Consider the following 27174-nt stretch of genomic DNA (forward strand, 5'->3'; position numbering starts at 1 on the left):
GATAATGGGTAGATAATTCCACATTGTGTTAATTTAAAGTAAAAAACTGTAAAATCAACAAATTTTAGTATATAGGCTTAGGGGGTAGTTGCACACTTTGTGACTAAAAAGTAAAAAGTAAGACTTATAGTTCTGTATTTTCCTGTAGAACTGACTGATTAATGTAGACGGGATTTGGGAATGTTTATTAGAAGATATTGCACATACCCTATATGGTATCCGAGCGTAGCTAATTTGACTTCGGGAAGGGAAATGGCTATTTTGCTAGAATATTAAGAATTTGTAAGGACCATATACTAGAAATTATCTATATTATATGACCTTTTTTAACTGTCACTCATGAAGATCATATCTGACCTTTAACTATCTAAATAATGTGACATTTCTTTACTTTCACGGCTAAATGTTTCATCTGACATTTTCTCACCTTCAAAAAAAAATACTAAAAACTGTTTAAGCAATATGACCTTTCGTAATGGTCCGTAAGATAATAGATTACTCCCACAAGCGGCATATATTACTCGTAAGGTGGCAAACTTTGTTTATGGCTAAACTTTCAAGTTCCTATTTTATATACCCTGTTGTTCTTTCTACTCGTTCATCAGTCTTGCTAGTATATCGTCGTTTAATAAGAAATTAGTATTCAAAATGCCTGTAAACCAAGCACTTGCGTTGCCCCCCCCCTTTCCAGTCTCGAATTTTAGAAATTGTCTTATTATTTTCTATATTTTTTGCAGAATTCTTTTTTTTTTCTATCTCTTTTTGAAGTTTCAATTTCTGAATTGCTTACCCCTCGAGAATAAATCCTCTGTACCTGGATACTGTCAACGAACAGTAACTGACTGTCAAGAGTTCCAGTTAAATTACAAACTGCAGCTTTACCGTCAACAGACCTTTTCACTGAACGGTCAATTGTAGTTAAACTGTTAACAGGCTAATAACCATTATTGGTCAAGTTATCAAAAACCTCCAGTAATCTTTTTTTTGACTTGATCTCAGAGCTTTTACAAAATGAAATTGATAAACACAATATGTATGTGCGTTATATCTATAAGCTCCATAGCTAAACTATCAACAGGCCGGTGACCATTATCGGTCAAGTTTAAAAAGCCTCGAATAGTTTCTGAATTTGATTTTAGAACTTTTGTAAAAATAAAATAGATAGACAAGATATCTATGTGCGTTACGTCTCTAAGCTTATATAAACTTCATAGATAAACTACCAGCAGGCTAGTGACCATTATTTTTCAAATTGTGAAAGGCCTCAACTAATCTTTGAATTTAATTTTAGAACTTTTACAAAGATGAAATAGATAGACAAGATATGTATGTGCGTTACGTCTATAAGCTGCATGGCCTTCATGTAACCGCTGAAAATAACATCGAAGCAGGGATGACCTTGTTCCTTTATGCGAAAATGCTGCTTTGGAGCAATTCAGTTCTGCCATCAAATGGAAAGAGGCCGGAAGAGCCTGAGTGGAAGCGAAAAGAGGAGCTGTATTTGCAGATCATTGATTATTTTGATAAAGGAAAGGTATGCTTTTGCATTTATAGCTAGACATAAATATATAAAATAGATATTATATATAAAATAAATATATAAAATAGCTAGACAGTCTCGAATCCCCTGTGTTAAAGCTGTTTCAATTTCAGCTTTATTAATAAGGGATCAATCGAAATTAGTCTCAAAATAAATAATAATATTTCTCTGAACAGGGACTTAGGGGAGTACTCACTAAATTCTTTATACTCAAATTTAGTTAAAAACGATCTAACAAAATATTTCACTAAACTAATTTATAATAGTATTGTTCCAGTTTTGAAAAGGTCTGTAAGACAGGCTGCTAAAAATGCAAGGTTGGCTCTGAGAAATTGCATTTAATCACTTTGTTATGTTTTGTTTGAATGAGTTTATCATCTCACTTCATTCTTTTTGCCAGTCCTGGTTGAACTTCGTTGAAGTAAGGATGCTAGGGCTGTTTAAAAAAAAAGTTTTTAACATTACTAGTTTTAATTTTCGCATTTTAATGTAAGTTTGTTTATATATACATATTTTTTTTTCTCTCTCTTTCTCGTATTGTGCTGAAGACGACCCTTGGACATGTTGCCAAAATATTCACAGAATTGATTTCCACTGTCTTGAAAAGATTTTCCCTATTGTTTCAAATTCGTATTTGTTTGTTAAATAAATATGGTCGAAAAGAGTTCCCTGAGAAGCATCATTTTCTTTTTAAGATAAAATTTGTTCTCATTGTTCATTAAGAAAGCTCATCGTCTAAATTTGGCTTCGCTGCAGTGACTAAATCAAATAAAAGGTCATTTCAATTTCGGCTTCAATAATGAGGGACCTAAATAACGTTGGTACAAATAGAGTTTCCGGAGAAATATTATTTCCTTTTTGGGATAAAGTTTATCCTCAATAAAAAGCTCATCGTCTACATTAGGGCTCACAGTAATAATTGAATACAATAGAAGGTCATGCCGTAAGAGGTCATGTTAATTTCAGCTTTATTAATGAGGAATCTAAATAACATTGGTCCAAATATTGCTTTCGGAGAATCACCATTTCCGTTTTGGGGCATAATCTTTTCTCCTTGTGCAAAAAAAAAGTGCATTGTCTATATTCGGCTTCACAGGAAATATTAAATCCAGTGTCAACTTTTTCTCGAATCCTGGAGTTAATTTTGACACTGTTCTTGGTAGTACATTAATCCATATTTATATTGATGAAGTTACATTAATTAAAGGATAAATAATCCAAAATAAATTACCAATACTCAAGGGCCGATTAAGCCTACTTAATTTTCACATGCTATAACATCGATTGTCTCTACTCTCTATTTAACTATTATGCTCTATTCTCTCTAGTTTATAAAGTTTATTTATAATAAATGTTTGTTTATTATTTTATTTACACCAGGATTAGGCACAATGTCAAGACTGTTTGAATTGGGTAGCAATAGCTGACTTTATTTACTTTACCATTCTCGTCTAATTTCTTTTTTCTCATATTATAATTTCAGCTTGGTCTTTTCTGTTTTCTTTGCTTTCTTTGTTTTTCACTATCATTATTATTGTAATTGTTACTCGTTTCTTAAGTGTTTTTACTGTATTCTAGTGTATATTATTCCTTTTATTTACTTTGTATGTTTGCTTGATTGAGCGTATTGTTTATAGTTTTTTTTTTGGTGTTTTATAACTGTATTCTGTGGCCCACAACAAGCTGAGTTTCTTGGGCCAAATAACCGCTTCATGTTTTTTTCGATATTTTATGTTTATGGTTTTTTCGGTATTTTATAGTTGTATTGTTTGGGCCACAACAAGCCAAGATTCTTGAGGCAAATAAGCGTTCCATGGTTGACAGAGTGTTTTAGTATAAACAAAATGACTTATTTATAACTATCAACTTATCAAGTGCTAAGTAAATAACGGCCTTTAATAATAGAAGTAAAAATCATAAAAATTGGAAGATTAATAACAGTATACTTATCAGAAAATTTTCTTTTTATAAATATTTCAAATTTATTAAATTTAAAGCTAGTCGTACTTATTGTGCGAATTCAACTGATACTATTTAATTAATACTTTACTTAAGATTTTTACTTGTTTTTTGCTTTTTTTTTACTTGATTTTTACTTTTGTGGTCAGTTCTCTAACCTTGCAAAATCACTACCTACTTGTATGTTTTTGCAGAATCTACAGAAGAAACAACAGAAACTACAGAATAACCTGTAAGAGTCATTTTCTGTAGCTTTGGGCTCTGTTTTAAAACACGATAGCCATTTTTCATTGGTCTTAGAAACCTTGCACAGTTTTAGGGAAAAAAACCCATAAAATATCCTTAAAAGAGAGGTGATATTAAACGAAATTCTAATATAAAGCTCAATATCCTAAAAAGGATAAAAGGATCCTAAAGAGGAGGTTTTGAGGCCCTATCAGCCAAAAACGAAGTTTCGTCTTTTTCTCGAGTTTGGTTCCAAATGCGAGTTTATTTTTTTACTTTTTTGTTTCTTTTTGCTTAGATTTTTTAATATTTTGCCAAAACATTACAGGAAACTTGTGAGTTGAAAACTTGCAGAGTTGCAGAAAAATGTAAAAAACAAAGGTGACCTTGAAGCAAATTACATTATCAAACTCAGCATGCTTGAGAATCCTAAAGAGGAGGTGTCGAGGCCCTATCAGCAAAAACAAAATTTCATCTTCTTCTCGAATTTTGGTTCAGATCCGTGCTTATTTTTTTTTCTGCTGAAATTGTCAAAAATTTTGTCGAACAAATGGTTGTACAGTATTCAAAATCTTTCAAAAATTAAACACGGGAGAAAATGCAAATTTTCACCATTTTACGCCAAAATAAACAAATTTGGCCCAAATACGGCCAAAATGCTCGTACTCATAACCATTTCCAGTTAGTCAATCACTTTAAAATTATCTAAAAGCCGTTTATACACCCTTCCATTTTTGAAGGCTATATTATATACAAAATATAGCATATAGTATATCGCAAAATATGTATGTAGTATATACAAAGTATGGTGACTATAGACTTATATGCTTGTATAGCACTATACCCAATCATTATATTCTACTGCAGCAACACTAGCCACTTACATATTCTTTTTTTATAATTAAACACTAACTATTAGGGTGCTAATTAGCATATAGACTTATATGCTTGTATAACACTATACCCAATCATTATATTCTACTGCAGCAACACTAGCCACTTACATATTCTTTTTTTTATAATTAAACACTAACTATTAGGGTGCTGGTTACTCAATTTGGAGCCTCAAAATGTGTTTTTTGGGCCGAATTTTGAAACTTATCACACATTCAGCTCAATGTAGAGAGTGGAACTTGCCACCAACTTTCGTTTCTAGAATAGTACATTTCGATTAGGCAAATGTCATGTGTTCTTGGAAGTAAAAGCACCCATCTTATTGCGGAAAAGATAGATAAAATAATATAAGGGAGCTTTTCATTTATAGAATAATACCATACCTGTTTGTTTCAAGTTTTATAGTTGCAATTTATTTTCATTAAAAAAATAGGTAATATCAAAGAACACACTGCCTCTCCATTGCGATGAATAACAAGCTCGGGTAGGGATAAATATTTTTATTAGACAGTGAAAAACAATAATAAAAGAATATACTGGATATTTCGATCACATTTATAGTGATTGTTATCAACAGAAAGTTTACAATTCAGGACTTAGAAATCACCTTATTAAGGATAAAAGCATAAAAAGAGCTTTGATAGTGAGAGATAAACTTTATAAAAAAAGTATTTCTGCTGATGATCACTGTACATGTAATCGAAATATCCAGTATATTTTTGATTGATTTTTTTTCATTGTTTAATAAAATGATTTATTCCTATTCGAACTAATATTTATTCAAAAATATTGCTTTGTTTTTATTTAATTTCATTCTAGTAACGGTATAATTTCATTCATACATATTTCATTCATTTCATTTTTGTACAGGCTTGGGAGAAAGGGATACAACTCTGTGAAGAATTGACAGAATTCTACAAACAGCGTGCAAACAATACTATTAAAATTCCTGTTACCCTAAGGATGCAGGCTACGTTCTATGAAAAAATGCTGGAGGAGCATCGACCAGAGACAGAATTTTTCTTCGTTGGATTTTATGGATGTGATTTCCCACCCTTTGTGCGTGTAAGTTTACTCCACTGAATAATTTGAATTCAGTAATGATGAGCAGCAGTTCAATTTATTATTAAATAAATTGTCATTTTAAGAGGAGTAAGCACGTGCGTAGGAATTTTTTGTCGGGGAGAGGGGGGCAACAATTAAAAAAGTAATTTTGTTTTATTATCTGAATAAGAAATACCCAAAAATCTGGAAACAATGTGGCTTTTTTGGAGGGGGGAGTGGGTTATTCGAGGTATGTCCCCCCCATACGTCCTTGGGGAGGAGCATCTATGTGAGGAGCATCCAGAGCCAGAAACCCTCGAAAATGACGTCAGTTTTGCCTTGACGTCATTCTTGAGGGATTCCAGAAGAAAATATTCCTGCAAGTTTGTTTTCAACTAACATCTTGCAATTAAGCGTAAGTAAAATTGAAGGGTTTAAATTGTTAATTTCTGCTGAAGCGATTATTAAATTATGTAAGAGCATAAGAAAAGCCGTCAACTGATCCTAGATAAGGTAAAGGATACTCCAAACCGGCGGTGCTGATCTCCGTTTCGAGGCGCTTCAGTCAGGAAGTACAATGGGGGGCTGGGGGTCAGGCATCCTGTGGTTTCATGCACCTTTCTTGCTTACCTTCCTCAGATTTTTTCAGGTACCCATTTAGAGCTGGTTGGACTCTGACTGAGCTTACAGAATCACGCCACTGACCCTTGTCCCAAACCAAATAACCGGCTAAACCACGAACCGAACCCCCGCCCCTTGGACAAAGGATCCAAAACCCAGCGTGCCAACCATTCGGCTAGCTAAATTATGTTGTAAACTATAAATATTTATAGGTTTTTTTTTAGGTGATCCCCCCTCTAGTTGTTGAAACCTGTCATTGATGTAATCGACGTAGTCTTATAATAGCTACTAGTTATTTTGTATACAACTAACATTATTAATATTTGTTACCATCGCGCACCCAATTTGTTGATGGATAATACAATACAGACAAAGATAGTTCACTGATACTTGAAAACTTGCTGAATTTCAGGTAAAAGTAAAAGAGTTGATAAAAATCTTGTTTTTGCAGCTTGCTTTGTATCATTTATTGGGTAGCGCTAGATGGTGTTAGTGTTTTTTTCAAAGACTAGTCTGAGTTTTTCCTTTGATTAGTTTGACATACTCTTTTCAGTTTAGGGTCATCGGAGTTTCCTATATTAGACTCAAAGCCAGACTCTATCTTTCATGAATATAAATCCAAATGGCTGTCTCTCTGTCTTCCAGTTCAGTGGTATATGGCTAAACTTTTTAATTGGAAACTTGAAACTTTTTGTGAAGAATTCTGAGGCCCTAAGAATGCAAATCTAATTGTAAAAATTGTAAAAATATGTTAATAACCTGCAGATGTAAGATCATAAAAAAATAGATTCCCATAAAACTAACACTTGGAAGTCTTAATTTTGCATGTAAAATTAGCTGCTTTTTACATCTCAGTGATAAATTTAAACGGTTAAAACGTTTATTTAACCATGAATTTGGAATCTTGCTGTCGAAATGGTTCCCTAAACTAGGTTGTGGGCTGACTTTTTGAATAAAAAATTGCACGATAATGAACTGCCGTTTTTCACCTAATTGATAAGGAAAATTGTGTTTTCGGTCACTAAGGAAATTAGAAAATTGTTGCTGATTTAAACCATGTTAGGTCATAAAATCTATTACCTATCTCACATAAAACAAAGTTTCTTATACGACAACACCCTCTTCAAATATAATGAATCCGTACGAACAAAGGCCTATCCAGAATTTTTTTTTGTGGTGGGAGTAATTTTTTCGGTGGGGGATTACAAAAAACCTACAAAAAGGCATAAAATTAGTTTATGTGCATCTTTGTCACATTTTTACGAGTCAGACAGAAATTTCGGGGAAGGGTGTCAAAGCCAATAACCCCCCTCCCCCTTGACACGGCCTTGCATGAGACAAATATTGATATCCATTAGCTTTATGCACAGAAGTTCTTGATGGATACTGTAACGAAGCTGAAAGTTTGATTCCTCGTCAATTTTTGCTAAGGTATGCTATGAAACCTTGCCTGTATTCACACATCGAAAGTAAAAAGGTATCTGTATTTTGTTATAACTTTAGCTTCGGGGATCCCTAGACCCGGTTGCGTAAGAACCTATTAAGTAATTTTACCTCAATTTCAATCCAACATGGAATATGATTGTTTTTTCTTTTTTTTTTTCAACATACACCATAAATCCAACACCAAATGGGCTTGAATTTCCTTAAAATTGTCTTCAACAATGATTTTAAAAGCAATAAATCTCCTTTTTTCAGAGTGCATTGGAAGGGAAAGCTCTTTGACCTCCTAGTATTCTATTGTATTACTTTTTCTATATCCTATATATCTATTTATTTATCCTTTTTATTTGTCTATTTTTTTCTTGTTTATACTCCTAGTTGATTTGATTGATTTCACGGTGAATTGATGAAAATAAAGAAATCTATCAATGTGATTAAGCTCCATCGGTTCCATCGGTACCCACGGGAGACAGCTTTGCCTGAGGGATTCAGAGGTTTAGGTTAAATTTAAATATCTGGAGAACTTGGCTTTATTGACGGAGAAATGGTTTAGTTATTGTTGCAATATTTAGTTGCTTTTCATGGATTAGTTGTTTTTTTATCACTGGATTTTGTTTCTTCTTGATTGTCGTCTTTTTTTATATTGTTGATGACGTGATTTTATTGCCAAGGCCACTCTTCTTAGCTCTTTGACCTCCTAGTATTCTATTGTATTACTTTTTCTATATCCTATATATCTATTTATTTATCCTTTTTATTTGTCTATTTTTTTCTTGTTTATCCTCCTAGTTGATTTAATTGATTTCATGGTGAATTGATGAAAATAAAGAAATCTATCAATGTGATTAAGCTCGAATGAATCACAGATGGGAATGGTAATTGAGTAAAAGACTCAACACGTTTACTAGGACCAAATCTAATACACGTTTTAAGAGAAGAACAGTGCTTTAGGAGGAGTAGAGGATATGTCGACCAAATTTTTAGCCTTAGGTTAATAATTGAGAAGTATCTGTGTCATTAAACATCTTTAGCCCTCAGGTTTATAGATTATGAGCAATTGTTTTATTCAGCTGATAGAATGGCTTTAGCCAAGGACTTATCCTTGTATGATATACCAGACAAATATATTTAAGTGAATAGTGCTGTGTACTGGGTCAATTTTAAAGTATTTCGCATTTTATGTTTGATATTGCAAAACATTTGGTTGATTCAAACCTTCTACTATGATGAAAGGAGCAACTAACAACAAATAAACAACTAGCAACAAAATTAATATAATTATGTGTAAGTTGGTTTTATTCGAAAAACATTTGCGAGAGGAAAATTTGATATTTTCCATCATGTTGTTTGTACAAATCTGGCTTAACGCGAATACACCATCCTCATCAAACTTTACTTGATACATACCATTTGCGAAACTTATGAATGATTTTTTTTTTATAGATTTAGATTAGATTAATTTTATTTCAAAAACATGTATACAAAACATTTTGCTGCACCTGCTAAGAAAGCCCCGAGGGGCTTGTTGGCAGCAGGTGGCAGTCATCTCTACTCTACATATTACTACATACAAAGATTCTACTTATGACACTCACGCATTATTACTATACTTTTGCATCATTACCATACTATTCTTTTGCAAGGAAGAATCTCTTAACAACAGCCTTGAAGGAAGCAAATGACTCGAATTTCTTATTTCAATTGGAATAATATCCCATACAGAGGGGGCAAAATTTCTAATCACGAAAGAAGCTCTAGCCGTATTTCTAAATGGGTGTACCAGATTTGATGCCCCTCGTGTATCGTGGCTATGAAGATCACAATTAATGGAGAAAAAATTTTCGAAAGAAGAGGGAAGTATATTATTAATAAATTTATATGTGAAAATACTAACTTGGTAGTCTCTTGTTTTTGAAATATCAAAAAGTTGATTCTTAGTATAAAGTTCATTAATATTATGAGTAAATAAAGTTTTAGGTGATAAAAGTTTAACGGCTTTATTTTGGATTTTTTGGATTTTTTATAACATGATACAAAATTACTAGCCCATAAAGAGCAACCATAGCAAATATACGGGTAAAAAATAGCAAAATAAAGTAACCGAAGAATTTTATAGGATACTAGGTTTTTAACTCGGCGAAGCACACCCAGAGATCTGGACAACTTTGAAGCTATAATATTTGAATGTGTTTTCCATGATAGATTTTCATCAATCATAAAACCTAAATACTTTGTTACCTTTACTGTTTTTATTTGATTTCCGTTTATTATTAATTCTAAATTAGTTTCAATACTAGATATCCGAGAAAATAGAATGTAGTTAGTTTTATTATAATTTAATGCAAAAGATTGAAATCTGCGGTCTCAGTAAACTTGGTTATTGCCTTTATCATTTTATCAAAAATTAGATCCACTGACGGAGCAGCTAGGAGTAAACGAATATCGTCTGCAAAAAGGATTATGCCAGCCTCTGACAAATAATACTTAATCCGATCTATAAATATTAAAAATAAAAGAGGACCTAGTATAGAGCCCTGGGGTACTCCGCAAGTTATCGTACTAGCCTCAGAAGTAAAACACCCATTCACCACATTTTGCTTCTGGTCACTTAAATAAGATTCAAACCAAGACAAACTCTTTCCGGTAACACCGATTTTTTCCAGCTCAAGTAATAACTGTTTATGGTCAATCGTGTCAAAAGCCTTTTTCAAATCCAGGAATAAAGCAGCTGCAATCAGACCCGCTTCAAACGACGTATTTACCCAGTCAACAAGTTTAATGGTTTCCATTTCTGTGGAATTTTTTTTTCTAAAACCAAATTGAGTATTTATAAGAATTGTATTATTTTCAACGTAATCAGTTAGCCTGGATCCTATCACCTTTTCATATATTTTTGAAAAAAAAGGGAGGATAGAAATGGGTCTTTTGTTTGAAGGGTCGTCTCTCTTACCTCCTTTGTGCAATGGTATTATTTTAGCCACCTTCAAAATCTTTTTCCATAGACTTATTAATCAAATTACATACAACTGGTGTTATAACTGATTTAGCAATCTTAAGAGAAATCCCGTCTACGCCACTTGAGTTTGATAGGATTCTACTGATAATTGTACTCACTTCACTTATGCTACAAGCATTAAAAACCAGCAGATTTTCTACTGGAATTTCCGACTGAACTATTTTGGGAGGCCGCTTAATTCTTTTCCGAGCATCGTCACAAAGTTTCGCTCCCTCACTAGAAAAATAATCACATAAATAATTCGTAACATCATTTGGGGTAGTCAAATTCCCCCTCTCTGTTTGTAATTTATTAATAACTTCTGTTTTACCCTTTTGACCCAGGAGTGAATTTACTATTTTCCATGTTTTTTTCATATTACATTTATGCTTCATAAATTCATTTTGTAAATACATTTTTTCAGCTTTACGTTTTAATCCGTTTAAAGTATTCCGGTAATTTTTAAACTGCTGAAAATTAATGACAGATGGTTCACCTAGGTATATTTTATACAATTCATTTTTCCGACTTATAGAATTTAGAATGCCCTGTATAATCCATGGTTTCTTTGGGAATTTCGTACTACCTCTTTTAAGTCTTCTTAGAGGACACGTATCATTCAATATCTTTGTAAATATTGCAACAAAAATATCATACGCAACCGACGGGTTATCTTCTTCAAAAACTGGAGTAAAATCTGCATCATCCATTTCTCTCTCAAATTTTTTTAAATTATCATTTCTTAAATCACGAAAATATGTTTTATTTATTTGACCACTCTTATTTATAATCCTGTAAGATTTTTTTATTTTACTAAGAAGAAAAAGATGGTCGGATCCATCCGTGAGTTGAACATCAGCATACGAACTTTCAAGCAGCTTTCCATCCACAAATATATTATCGATAAGAGTCGCAGACTTATCAGTTACTCGTGTAGGAATAGTTACCAGGGGGTTCTGGAATGATGAAATCATAGAGTTAAGAAAATCTAGGCGGCTTGTACTTTTAAGGAGGTCAATATTGAAATCCCCCATTACTACTTTATATTTATGATCATTACTAAATTTCTCCATTAAATGCTCCATTTCCTCAATAAAAACATCCTCATTAAATGACGGTGTCTTATAAACTAAACCAACAACTACATTTTTATCATATTTATCTTCTATTTCAATAAAAAGAGTCTCAAGTCTTCCTTCAAGCCAAAGTGAGAGATCCTCCCTTACCCAATACGAAACTCCTTCCTTTATCAACAAAGCCAGACCGCCTCGCTCCATAACCTGTCGTTCTTTTCTTTCACTAACATATCCTGGAAACTGGAAATCCCACACTGAAAAATTATCCCTATTCGATACAAACATCTCACATAGTCCTATTACTAACGGTGTTTCTTGCACATCACTTAATATGTTACATAGTGTAGGGTACGCAGTCCTAAGGCCTTGGCAATTCCAAAATGCAAAAATAGTATCTTCTTTGACCGACCATTTCTTCAGCGACTGACTATCCAAAAAATTACTAGCTTTCATTGCTTGAGTATTATTTCCTTCACTTAAACTATCATTTGCAATAGGGGTGGATAATAATTGGTCAACAGACAGCCTATTACTTTCTAAGTCTGAAAGCCTGTCGGTCATACTATTCATGGTAATACTCTAGTATGCTCAATAGTGCGAACTCTTTGATATCTTAATGACGAAACAAATAAAAAAGTTTTTGACACGAGATTAGCGAAACAAAGCAGCCAACCCCAAATAAACGAAAGAACTGAGGATGGATTCAACATGCCAGTACTGGTCACTGATCAGGTCATTCAGTGACCTAATTTTCAAGATGGCTGAACTGTTTTCCGGTTTGGCTAGCACACGGCCACCATCAGTCCAAACATTCCGAGCTCCAAATTTGTCGCGTGCCAGATTCAGCAGTTGCTTACGTTTTGGCGTTAAATACTCAGATATAAATACTTTCGATCGGGCGAGCTTCTTTTTGTTCATGAACACGCGCTTTGCACGCTCAGATGAATGAAAAGTGACGAGAACAGGCGGGATAACATTTTCCGCTGATCTAACTCGAGTACGTTGGCGCTCAGTTGACTTGATGTCACTAGCAAGCACACGGATCTCCATCTTAGCATTGAATAGCTCTAGAACGCTATTGGGCAGCGTTTCTCCCCCTATCTGAGACAGTCCATGGATTAGAAGAACGTTCGATCATCTTTCCTGTTCCAAATCGTTGTTGCGGTATTCTAGAATTTCGATGCGATTTTCTAGCGCCGTTATTTGAGCTTGAAACCCCTTGAGCATCTTTTCAATATTTGCAAATTTTGAACTGTAATCGAGACTTCTTTCAATTTTCTTTCAATTTTCTTTCAAGATTTTCTTTCAATTTGGCAATTTCACTCTGAGCGTTTACTAGGGCAGACGAGAGTGAAGATACACTGTTTGTCGAAGTAGCACCAGCAATTCTCATTATTTCTTGATACACATCCGGAAATGTGGCTAGTTCAGTAAAAGCACCTTGAACTCCTTTCGACTTTTTCTTTGAAGCTTCGGGGAAATTTTCTTCGAACGGCAAAATGAATCCCTCACTCAGTGATGCTTTTTCGTGTGATCCGTAGCAAAATACTTGATAAGATTTTCCCTTCTTCGATGCAGTTATACCAACTATTCGAACAGGCCACAAAGGGTAGCCGTAGAATTTGCCAAACGCAACGTCATTAACACTGTAAGACATCGCAAACTTGATAATGTCTAATTTCCTGAGCTTCCAACAAAATGGGAAGTGTGGGACCCGGTACACCTGTCCCCAGCAGTTTAATTACAAAAGTACGGCCGGTACCACTACGGCTCTTCTGTACTGTTCCCGCTCTCTTCTGCAGTTGGAGAGCTCGACAAATTAAATTTTTTTCGCCAAAATAGGTTGATGTGGCAACACTGCTGGCTGATTAGTTGGCGTTGCCTGATTTTGATAAATTCTAAATGTCCAAACTTTTAATTAACAGGTATTTGTTAAGGAAAAAATAATTTCAAATTACTTGTAAAGAATAAGAGTCCGTAAATTTCCACTTGATTAAGCACAATTTATTTTATTTTCCTGTTCAGCCACTAAATTCATGAATGTAGTTTATGAAAGCATGTGCAGCCCATTGGCTGCATGTGGCCCGAGGGATGCGAGTTTGAGACTTCTACTTGAGAAGGATTTTTGCTGTTTTGCATATTGAAAAGATAACTTGAGAGATTACCAGAATGTTGTTGTTATTGTTGGTACAAAATTCTTTTTACAAAAAAGAGGTTTCATTTTATTTACTTTTCTTATTTGTTAAATTTTCTCTTGAAAATATCCGCTATTCTTATCTTCTGCGTTTCTTTCAAAGTTCGTTTTTTTTTTTTCACCTTCTATGGGCTCTTGTTCAATCTGTACTATGCTGCAGCTGCTGCTGAAACTAAGATTGTCTTTTCTTTACTTATGAATTTATAATTACATTCTAATTATAATATAATATTGTATTATAATTATATATTATTTATTATAATTATCATATTATACAATAACTTAATAATGATTATTATATTATAATATTATATATATAATTATATATTGTAATTAGTACTTATGAATTTACAATAAATATTATTAGTTTACAGTCTAACAAATAACAATTACGATTAGTTTACAATTATTGTATGATTAAGTTAGTACGATTAGTTACGACTAGTCACGATTAGCTTATGATTATTGTCTGTTTTTGATTAATTTTGTTTATGATTAGTTTAGTTTATCTTATAATAAGTGTGAATGAATTTGTCGAAGTTTTGCGAGTTCAGGGTGCTAGAATAGGCTTGAAAATTAATTTGCAGAAGACTAAGTCACTAAGGCTAGGAATAAGTGAAGATGAAAAGGTGACGTTGGGTAACGAAAAGATTAGTCAGGTTGGCAGCTTCACTCACCTTGGTAGTATTATTAGTAAAGACAGTGGGAGCAGTGAAGATGTTAAAAGTAGAACAGCAAAGGCTCAGGTTTTTTTTTACAGTTAAAAAAAAGTCTGGAAGAATAGAAAGATAAGTCTGCAAACCAAGATTAGAATATTGGAAGCTGCAGTGATGACAGTGGTCAAATATGGTTCTGAAGCATGGGCGCTCCGAAAAGCAGATGAAAATTTACTAGATGTTTTCCAGAAAAATTGCCTACGGATTGTTCTGGGTATCTAGCTGACTGACCGTATTTCAAACAGTAGGTTGTACGAAAACTGTGGTTCAGTCCCGCTTTATAGGGCTATAATGAAAGAAAGGTTGAGATGGCTAGGCCACGTTCTGTGGATGAAGGATGACAGATTGCCGAAGATTGTTCTTTTTGGCCAACCGTCTGGGGCTACACGGAAAACAGGTCGTCCTTGTTTGGGTTGGGAGGATGTCATAAATAAAGATTTAAAGGAAATGGGAACTTCCTGGGAGGGTGTAAAGAGGGAGGCCTTGAATAGATTAGGTTGGAGGAGGAGCGTGCGTAGCTGTGTTGGCCTCAGGTGGCTTGGTGCTGCAGTGAGTTGTTATTATTATTAGTAGTAGTATAATAAGTTTGGTTTACGATCAGATTAGAACGATTAATAGCGACTTGTTACGACTAGTTTATGATTATTGTCGGCTTATGATTGGCTAAGTTTAGGTTACGATTAGTTTAGTTTACCATTAGTATGATTACTGTCAGTTTTCTTTTTGTTAGCAGACTTTCAGCGGTCATTTTTCAAGATATAACGCAGATTCAGAGACATACAAAATTGGAACTCTGATTTACGATTGTGTTTTATTATTTTCTCACTTTTCAGAACAAAAAGTTTGTCTACCGTGGCCTGGAGTATGAAAGAATTAGTGCCTTTACTCAACGTCTGATGAGTGAATATCCTTCCACGCAACTCCTAACCAAAATGGGTCCACCACCTGAAGCTATTCTAAAATCTAACCAACAATGTAAGTTGATAAGTACTATAATAATAGGGAAAACTAATGCCAAAATAAAAGGAACAAAGACATAGGAAAATAAAATAGAAATGGGTATTTTCCTGAGCAGAGAATGGAAGCCGGTGGGCTGGAAGAAAACCAGGGGGCTCAGCATAGTTGGCCTCGTTATCAAATAGCATAATATTTAAAAAATAGTGAAAAAGCAGGAAAGTAAGAATATCATAAAAGAACCTATAAAGAAAGGACTACAATAAAAATTATCCTACTACTGCTAACAAGTCATTGTAACACCAAGCCGCCTTAGGTTAACACATCTTCGTACACTTCTCCTGTGCCCCAATCTGCTCAAGGTTTCATTCCTTAGCCCCGCTTAGTTAGTTTCCTCTTCATTTAAATTCTTTCTTACGACCTCTTTCTGTTCCATTCGGGGTTGACCTGTTTTTCGTTTGACCCCAGATGGCTTGCCAAAAGCACAGTCGGTGCCAATCTGTGCCAGACTTTATATGTGCTATCTGTGCCATCGTCTAGGTCTTAATGTATCTTTCATTACAGCCCTAGAAACCGGAAACTAGGCACATTTTTAACACTGCTTTCTGGTGATGCTTGGTAATTCATATAAAATAAATATTTTTTTCTGTTCCTCTAAAACATGGTAATCTTTCTCCCCAGGTCTAAATTAGAGCAAAATGACCCCCCTCTCCTGAATCTATGCTGAAGTTCAGCCAACAGTATAAGCTAATATAAATATGACTAATGCTTTTATAATTTAGTTAGTATAATTAATACTGGTTATAGAACTTTAGCTAGATTGTAAACACATGTGAGCTAATTTTGTCGTATTTTACTGCAACGGTAGACTGCATTAAGCTAATATTGATAATTCTCACTTACAATCTTCGGCAGCTCCCTAAAATGTGACTAGAGGCTTCTGAAAAGCTCGATAGACAGGAATCTGAAAATGTGGTGGAGGATTGAAAAAGTGTACTTGTATTTTGTTGTTTTTGACACAAAGTTTGGAAGAAATAGTGAACAATTTTGAAGAATATAGGCTAAATTATCTGTCTTGTGGTATTAGCGTAAAATTTGTAATAAAGAAGCTCACAAATCATTTAATAAATAAAGTCCGGCTGCAAAAATTTAGATCCGCTTCTGAAACTTGGGCTGTACACTGTCTTTTTTCTTGGGTAGTGATATGACATTTAGCCCCAGATTTAACAATTAGCCCCAGAACCGATAAGTTTAGTAATTACATTTTGCAATAGGGGAACTGTGAAACTACTTTGCAACGTTGAACTACTTTGCAACGTTGAAACTACTTTGAAACGTTGAAACTGTGATAGTGATTGGAAGCTATTTCTGAAGTAATTCTTGCCACATACTGTGTTTTGTTTTAAGACGCTCAAATTGTAGCTTCATCCGCTCATTTTAATTAGCGACTTCGTTGTCATTTTATTCATATAAGATATTTTTTTTTTAGTTAGCACTGCTAGTGATTGTTTGGTTTAGCTTAGATGGCTGACAACTTCAGCTGGCTAGGGGGGCGAACAATTCTATGATAAAGTAACTACAATAAACAAACAATAAAAAAAGAGTAAAAAACAAAGAAATCATACTAACGTGTCAACGATATGTTTTGAAAATTAGGCCTATTTAAAAATGGTCATTCAAAAATTATGCTATTCAAATTACTCGAAATGGACAGAAAGTAAAATTATTTGTATAACTTATTATTTGTGGTAACAACTGTCTTTATTTGTCATCTGCGAGGCTTGGAAATTGAGGATTGAGAATGTACTATTTTAGGGGAAAAAAAACAACTAAAAGTGAAAATTTTTTTCACTAAAAGTGAAAAACTAAAAGTGAAAAGTAAAAAAAAGTGAAAATTAAAAGCTTATAAAAGTGGAAACCAGTGCTAGTCTTGACAAAAAAACAAAACATCAACGCCATCTAACGCTGACTCTTTGGGGTGCTTGACGTTTCACACATGATCTTTTATATATATATATATATATATATATATATATATATATATATATATATATATATATATATATATATATATATATATATCAATAAATGTATGCTTACGCCTCTTTAATTATAATGTTTACAATGGACTACAAAATACGAATCATTATCTGATTTTTATTATCTTAAAATCCCAAACTCATCATTGATAGTGTCACCAACATAAAAAATTAACGGCATCATTTGACAGCTTTTACCCAACGAATTTTTAGAATTATCAGTGTTCTAAAAGATTCTCTTTGTTTTAAGAAAGGAAAGACCTTGAACTAGCCAGATTCTGAATTTGTTTTAATATTTAGGAAATTATGGAGGCTCATAAGGATCTGAGATAATTTTCCTTGTAAAAAAAGCTGGGAATGTCTCTTTTGTAGGAAAAATTGTGTAAATTTTGATGACGACCGGGACACAGGGACACAACTACAACGGGGACGCCGGGGGCACAGGCGGGATATATAAATGACGACCGGGACACAGGGATTGTTCGAATAGAAATTACAGACCGGGACACCAGGACACAAATGACGAACAGGACACCGGGACACAGGGAATATAAATGACGACCGGGACACTCGAAGAGAAATTACAAACTGGGACACCGGGACACAAATGACGACCGGGACACAGGGAATATAAATGAAGACCGGGACACAGGGACACATCATTAGAATAATGAGGTATAGATCTGATTACGGATTGTTTTTCCAATGGACAATTATATTTTGCATGTTCAAGAGTCAGTAAACCTGACAATCTATTTATATGCAACATATATATATATATATATATATATATATATATATATATATATATATATATATATATATATATATATATATATATATATATATAGATAGATATATCATGAAAAGAGAAATCACCAATGCAACAGCACAAACGCAAAAAAAAAACTTAATCCTACTCATCCATACAATCACATAGGTCAAACAGCATAGCCACACACAATCAACCATAAAGAATAATCCATGGACAGGCAGTCATGTCGTCAATAAGTATAAGTCGTCATTTACCAAACAATAGAAAAAATAATATAGACAAATAATTCAGAGGCAACAACCCAACACAAGGGCTCATCAGGAGAATACACTGGCCTATATAGGGTTTCGCCACTCTAAATTCTCTACCCAGCACAGTGTTGTGGCTACCACAGAATATCCATGGCATCCCCGCGTCAGGTATCACCCCCAAAATATATGCCTATGAAAAAAAAAAAAAAACAGCAAATGTAAAACAACCAAGTAAAACCAAAACAAGCTTATCCTGTTAGTATATCCCTCCCTTTAGCAACAATAGGTAAACTAAATATTATAAATTTTACCAAATCACAAATATTAACACATTGCAAAAAACCTGAATGAACTAAACAATTTCTATTATCTATCTATTATCTTTCTATATCTATCTCTATTCACAGGTGGGACACAGGGACACAACTGCAATGGCGCGTAACTAATATGGCGCGTAACGGCTTACGCGCGGGGGGGGGGGGGGGGGCTTGGTGGGGGGGACGAAGCGCCACCCCAACAGCTAGTAGCTTATAGATATAGATAAACTTTTAGCTTATTGATATAGCTTATAAATACATTGTTATAAATGTTAAAATTATGCTTATAATCTATAGCCTATAAATATAGCATACTAGCTGTTGGGGTGGCGCTTTGCGCCACCCCAACACCTAGTTGTTGGGGGCGCTTCGCGCCCCCCAAGCCCCCCCGCGCGCGTAAGTCGGTACGCGCCATATTAGTTACGCGCCATTGTAGTTGTGTCCCTGTGTTCCACCTGTGAATATAGATAGATATATATATGTTTTTAACCACGTGAAACTTGCGAATATACAACATTCTTCGATGTCCCATTGTCTGTGCATATAAATAGATTGTCAGGTTTACCGACTCTTGAACATGCAACATAAAGTGCCCCCGACGTCCCCGTTGTAGTTGTGTCCCTGTGTCTCGGTCGTCATTTATATTCCCAGTATCCCGGTCGTCATTTGTGTCCCAGTGTCCCAGTCTGTAATTTCTCTTTTAGCGTCCCGGTCGTCATTTATATTCCCTGTACCCCGGTCGTCATTTGTGTCCCGGTGTCCCGGTCTGTAATTTATCTTTGAGTGTCCCGGTCGTTATTTGTGTCCCGGTGTCCCAGTCTGCAATTTCTCTTTGACTGTCCCGGTCGTCATTTATATTCCCTGTGTCCCGGTCGTTATTTGTGTCCCGGTCTGTAATTTCGTCAGTCGACAAACATGACGTCAGTCGACAAACAAATTCATGCCGACATACAGCTCAATCCTTTAATGACGTCAGTCGAAAACATGACGTCAGTCGACAGACACGCAAACAAACAACTTATTTTTATATATATATATATAGATAGATAGCTTATAGACATAGATTCTAGATATATAGCTTATGGAATCAGCTTATAAATACACTATTATAAATGTTGGAATTATGCCTATAATCTATAATTTATAAATATAGCACATAGCTTATAGATATATATTCTAGATATATCTATATAGCTTATAGATACAGCTTACAAATACAGTGTTATTAAAGTTGAAATTATGCTTATAATCTATAGCTTATAGATATATAGGTTATAGCTTAGAGCTTATAGATATAGCTTATACAGTGTTATAAAATCTGAGATTATGAGCTAGATATATAGCAACATATATGAGCTACAGATATTACAGTGTTATAAAAGTTGAGATTATGAGCTACATATATAGTGTTACAATATTACAGCTCCAGTGTTACAATACACTAGTACGTTCCATGTTACACTGTTACTGTAACGGTAATCTACTAATAAGTATATTATACACTTAAAATAAATTTATTCTCATAAAAAAGTGAGACTATGGGCATACATATGTTGTAAGCATACAGATAAAGTTTAATATACAATTCGGATTTGATACGGATACGGTTTTCAGAATAAATTATTCTGGTTCTGAAATTCTGATTTCATTTGTATAATTTTCTATTTAGATGGCAAAATAGTTTTAGTGAATTAAAATAACATAAATAATAGAATACATATTAGAAGGTTTAAAATAAAATCAGAATAAGGCGCGTGATAATGAGAACCCAACTTTTTTTAGATTTTTTCCGATTTTTGCCTTAAGTTTTGTTTGTTCGCATTATTCATCATTTTGTTTTGTGTTTAGACGTATAAATTTGCAATTTGAATCCAGTACAATAAAATTGGCATGAAATTAAATTAAATTTGATAAAATTAAATCAATTTTAAAATAAATCAAATTAATTTAATTAAGTTTGAATTAAAATTGGCATAAAATTAAAAATTGGCATTTCATAGCGTGTTGCGCTTTACAATTTTTTTAATATTCTTTTTTTCCAGTTTTCACTTTAGAAATTGTACTCAATTTGTGAAATGACAATTTTGCCGTAATAAGGTTTTGAAACATAATTTTGGCTAGGAAAGAATTTATTGTCGTGAAATGAAGTAGGACCCCTAGCTAAACTGAATTTATCTTCACCTGTCTTTTTATTCTAGTTTTTTCTTATCTAAATTTTTCCACTTCAAAAAGTTACTTCCTTTTGTTACCTTTTTTCGCATTATGTATCATTTTGTTTTTGTTGTTAGACCTACAAATTTGCAATGTGAAGCCAGTTGTTGATGAAGCAGTGAGTCAACTTGGCAATAAACATGAAAAACTGCGTAACTACCATTACATGCAAAATGTTAGACAATTTATCCTTGACAGGCCTATAAGAAAGGGAAATGCAAATAAAGAAAATGAATTTCAGGTAAGCCACTAATTTTATACATTATTTCAATTCACGCCCAGTAATCCATCCAATAAGAATTATGGATAAGATTAAAATTTCATTTCAGTTGCTTTGGCCGATTCAATTCTTCTAAAATGAAATGTAGCTGTTATCACTTCATTTCATTATTTCTTATAGAATTATGAGTTTATTTTGACAAAGGACTTGTCAAGTAAAAAACTACAAGTTGAAAAACTACTTTTCAAAGACAGATTCTTTTAAAATTTCGCAATTCATTTGCCTATTTCCATTAATTTCGTAAAACTTTATAGGGAAATGTTGTAAGGGAGGCTTCTACCCTATTGTAGTTAAGAATGTTTATATGATACCACCATTTTAGGGAAGGGGGAGGGGAGTAAAGCGATTTTAGCACCATTTTCACCATCTTCTGTAATTAAGAATGTTAACATCATTCCGTCATTTCAGGATGGGGGAAGAACGATTTCAGCACCATTTTTCACACCGTTTTTAATTAAAAAGGTTAATATGGTACAACCAGTTTAGGGAGGGGGATAAAGGAATTTCAGCACCATTTTTACCATCATTATCCGCCATTTTTAATTAAGAAGGTTAATATGGTACCATCATTTTAGGGAAGATAACACGATTTTATTTTCACTAGTACTGTCTAATGCACTTATTTGTGCAGTCAGGAACTTTTTTAAATCCAAATAAGTTTGTATTATATATGTGTCCAAGAATTTCCCTATATTTTGAGTTATAGCACCATGAAGGCTGCTCAGCACCAAGAACTTGACATTTTGACTTTTATTTTGGAAAACTACTCATAGTTCTGAAGAGGAATAGTTAATTCCACAATATCTTATTTTGCGTATTGGGAAATTTGTGCATTATTTTTTTTTAATGAGAGAAGTTTTATCTAAAAAATTTCAGAATTTTAAAATTAATTAAGAAATTTGATATTAATTAAAATCAATAAAAATAATTAAGAAATTTAAAATTTATTTAATTTCTATCTGGGTACTTATCTGTTATAGCTCCAATTTAGAATCTGTTTCTCTGACTGGCCCTAATGAAACATTACAAAATATGACGAAAATATAATATTTTAGAAGCAAATTTAGGCTATATATTTGCACATTAGGGGTGGGGATAAAGTATAGCGGGTCTGCATGCTAAATGTGTTAGGTACAATTATTTTGCATATTAGGAAGCAAGGATTTTGTTCTAACTTCACACTGTCTAAATACTTTACCCCAAACCCCCCTAATATGCAAAAATACAGCCAAAATTATATATTTTTCATCTATTTTGTCACTTGTCTTTGTCTTGTCTTACGTTAAGCTGAGAGAAACTAACAAAGAAACCGTTTCTACAGTGCGTCTATGGATGAAGAACTTAAAATAATAACAGAATAATTAAAATTATTATAATAACAAAAATAAAAAAAAAAGTTATAAAAGATAATTACCTCTCTCTGATTTATTGAAGCAGTGTATTGTGGCCATAATGGTACTGAATATGTTACTATTCTTTTTTTATCAGCAGAAAAAATATTAAAAATTCTTATGAGAGAATTCTGAAGCTCCTCTCTAGGGGAGAAAAAACAACCAACACCATCTAGAATTACTCATTAAAATGTAGGTCATGATTAAAACCTAAATGCAAATATTAGCTGTTTACATCTTTTATTCATCTTCTTTTACATTTTTTTTTTACAATTGGTCATAGGTATAACAACCAATTGGCAAAAATGACACAACAGGTATATTTGTGCAAACTTGTATTCACTCAGCCTGCGCTCTAGACACTACCCTGACCGTCCTAATGGTTTTATTGTAATTTTAAAATAAAACAACTTGCTTACCTGGAATGTGGAGACGTATCCAATTAATTTTAATTCTAATTAAAACCCAAATTTTTAACAAATTGAGGTTTCTTTGAATGTTTCTAGTTCATGTGCGTGCTGCATCATTGCCAGTTCTGCTAGTAGTCTTAAATTATGGCCAAATTCTTTATTGAAAGCTTGTCCCTTTATTAAAAGTGCATGCTGATACTATATTTGAATTTTTCAGATAGCAAGGTTTCCTATTAAAATTTTATGCGATGAAATGTTTTGAAATGTTTAAAACTGTTCAATAAGGAGATGCAAAAGAATTTAAAAATTAATTAAAAATTTGAAATAAAAAACAGAGAACGTATAAAAATCAGCTGAGAATAAAAAAAGGTCAAAGTGCAGTCAACTTAATGTACTCAGAATGCTTCCGTTGTTCCTTTTTTATTATTCTTTTTATTTTAATTTTTTATTATTTATTCATTATTTTTTATTTTATTGTATTAGAATGGTTTTCAACTTCTTAAACTTCAACGTCGGAAATGTCTTCAAATTCAGGTGGGCCATTCAAAATTTAAACACATTTTCCTCAAAAATTTTGAGGAAAAATGTTTTGAGTTAAATTCGTCTTCTATTGTTATCACAGGCTAATTGATACGCATATAAGCCTCTTCTCCCTCCATGATCGAATCCCTCATTAGGGGAACACATTTGCATACCCTTTATGTTTATCCGTTCTGTTGTATTGAGTGGTGATATCAATGGACCGACCAGATATCTCCTTTTTATGGCCCTTGATATTAACCAAGTGACATATAGTGATCGCAAATTCTGTCGGTCTGTCTGTCTATTGCTCTGTCCCGGTTTTGCTACTTTAGGCACTTCCAGGTAAGCTAGGACGATGAAATTTTGCAGGTGTATCAGGGACCGGACCATATTAAATAAGAAAGTAGTAGTAGTAGTAATAGACCGGGCCAGATTAAATTAGAAGTAGTGGAAAGTAGTAAATTAGTGGGGGCTGGTTAATTCGGAAAAATAGAAAAAATGAAGTATTTTTAAATGACGAACGGGTGATGGGATCTTAATTAAATTTGACTTTTGGAAGGATAGCGTGTCTTAGAGCTTTCATTTTAAATTCCGACCAGATCCGGTGACATTGGGGGGAGTTGGAGGGAAGAACCTAAAATCTTGGAAAACGCTTAGCGTGGAGGAATCTGGATGAAACTTGGTGGGAAAATTAAGCAGAAGTCCTAGATACGTGATACACGTAGCTGGAACGATCTGCTCTGTTTGAGGGAGTTGGGGGGGGAGGATTAATTCTAAAAAATTAGAAAAAATGAGGTATTTTTAACTTACGAAGAAGTGATTCGATCTTAATGAAATTTGAAGTTTGGAAGGATATCGTGTCTCAAAGCTTTTATTTTAAATCCCGACTGGATCTGGTGACATTGGGGGGACTTGAGGGGGGAACCTAAAATCTGGGAAAACGCTTAGAGTTGAGGGATAGGGATGAAACTTGGTGGGAGAAATAAGCAGAAGTCCTAGATACGTGACTGACATAGCCGAAACGGATCCGCTCTCTTTGGGAGAGTTGGGGGGAGGGTTAATTCTGACAAATTTGAAAAATGAGGTATTTTAAATTACGAAGGAATGATCGAATCTTAATGACATTTGATGTTTGGAAGGATATCATGTCTCAGAGCTCTTATTTTAAGTCCTGACCGGATCCGGAGAAGGGGAAGTTGGGGGGAACCTAAAATCTTGGATAATGCTTAGAGTAGAGGGATCGGGATGAAACTTGGTGGAAAAAATAAGCACATGTCTTAAATACGGGATTGACATAACCAAAATGGATCTGCTCTCTTTGGGGGAGTTGTGGGGAGGATTAATTCTAAAGAATTAGAAAAAATGAGTTATTTTTAACTTACAAAAGAGTGATCGTATCTTAATGAAATTTCATATTTAGAAGAAACTTGAAACTCAGATCTCTTATTTTAAATCCCGACCGGATCCGGTGTCATGGTGGGGAGGAGGATCGGAAATCTTGGAAAACGCTCAAAGCAGAGAGATCAGGCTGAAACTTGGTGGAAAGAATAAGGACAAGTCCAAGATAGGTGACTGAAAATAGCCGGAATGGTCTGCTCTCTTTGGTGGAGTTGGGAGGGGTAATTTGCAAAAATTAGAAAAATGAGGTATTAGGAGCTTACGAACGGTGATCAGATCTTAATGAAATTTGATATATAGAAGGATCTTGGGCTTTAGAACTCTCATTTTAAATCCCGACCAGATCCGGTGACATTGAAGGGAGTTGGAGGGAGAAACTGGAATTCTTGGAAAACGTGAAAATCGAGGTATCTCACGAATGGGTGATCGGATCTTAGTGAAACTTGATATATAGAAGAATCTTATGTCTCAGATGCTCCATTTTTAATTAGAATTGGATCTGGGGACATAGAGGGTTGGAGGGGGAAAACAGAAATCTTGGAAACCGGAAATCTTGGAAAACGCTTAGAGTGGAGAGATCGAGATGAAACTTGATGGTAAGAATAAGCACAATTTATAGATACGAGATTGATATAATTGGTACGGATCCGTTCTCTTTGGGGGAGCTGGAGGTTGTTAATTTGGAAAAGTTCAAAAAATTGAGGTATTTTTAACTTAAGAACGGGTGACCGGATCTTAATGAAATTTGATATTTAGAAGGAACTCATGTCTCAGAGCTTTAATTTCAAATCCTGACCAGATCTGTTGACATTGGGGGAAGCTCGAGGGGGAAACCGGAAATCTTGGAAAACGCTTATAAATGTCTTAGATACGTGATTGACGTAACCGGACTGGATCCGCTCTCTTTGGGGGAGTTAGGTGGCGGGGCTCAGTGCTTTGGTGAGTTTGGTGCTTCTGGACGTGCTAGGACGATGAAAATTGGTAGGCGTGTCAGGGAGCTGTTCAAATTGGCATGATAAAGTCATTTTCTCCGATTCGACAATCTGGGGGGCTGAAGGGAGAGGAAAAATTAGAAAAATAGATGTATTTTTAACTTGGATGAACGGATCTTAATGAATTTTGATATTTAGAAGGATCTCGTGACTCAGATATCTTATTTTAATTCCCAACCGGCATTAAGCCTCTGATTTTCCTTTTAAAGCAATCTATTGATTCTTAGAATTTTGCTAGAGCTCATTTATATGAGCTCTTGGCTCTTGGGTCTTTCGACCTCGTCACAAGAGCCATATGAGCTCTTAGCTCTTGTTCTGCTTTCACAATATGTGCTGTCAGTTACCATAACGTTAACCTGCAACTGCTCATAGCTTGTTTATTCCAGGAGATCAATAATGATTTTGGACGGACCGGTTTCTTAAAAGGAAAAAGACAACATAGTGTATACGATATAAAGGGTATAAAAAAGAAAAAGTTGGCTCGTCATAATTAGAGTCATGTCAAATTTTCACAACATTTTTCCGAGCTTCTAGCATCTAACATCACGAACTTTCCAAGAACATATAGGGTCATGTGTTCACGGATGTGCATTATGTTCCCGACGCACATAATGAATTTGACGAATCAATTTAGAAGAAATCTGAGGATCCAAATTGGCCAGAACAGTTTCCCAATGCCAACCAGGAATTATTTCCTTTCGCTATTGAATTGACCTTTGGAATTGATAACAATTCAGTTATTTGTAATTCTTAACTGGGAATATTGGAAATATTTGGTATCTAAGGAAAAAAAATGATTATACCTTTATAATCAGAAAGGAAACATAAAACTATCATTATTAAAAAAAAAAAAAAAGAATAAGGCCCTCATGCTATCAAAGCTATCAATTTTGGGACTCAAGATAGGATCCAGTCATAACTGAAGTC

General features: G+C 34.0%; 1 protein-coding gene across 2 annotated transcripts in view; it reads left to right on the top strand.

The window, feature by feature from the left end:
* LOC136034477 (dedicator of cytokinesis protein 3-like) overlaps positions 1 to 27174 on the top strand; it is a 386199-nt gene that overhangs the window by 237921 nt on the left and 121104 nt on the right. For both annotated transcript variants that reach the window (XM_065715690.1, XM_065715689.1), the window contains exons 27-30: positions 1292 to 1534; positions 5489 to 5683; positions 15541 to 15682; positions 21332 to 21495. In XM_065715690.1, coding sequence (XP_065571762.1) covers positions 1292 to 1534; positions 5489 to 5683; positions 15541 to 15682; positions 21332 to 21495 — 744 coding nt within the window. The remainder of the gene's footprint in view (positions 1 to 1291; positions 1535 to 5488; positions 5684 to 15540; positions 15683 to 21331; positions 21496 to 27174) is intronic.

Source organism: Artemia franciscana, chromosome 13 (assembly GCF_032884065.1).
Source record: "Artemia franciscana chromosome 13, ASM3288406v1, whole genome shotgun sequence".
NCBI classification, from domain to species: domain Eukaryota; kingdom Metazoa; phylum Arthropoda; class Branchiopoda; order Anostraca; family Artemiidae; genus Artemia; species Artemia franciscana.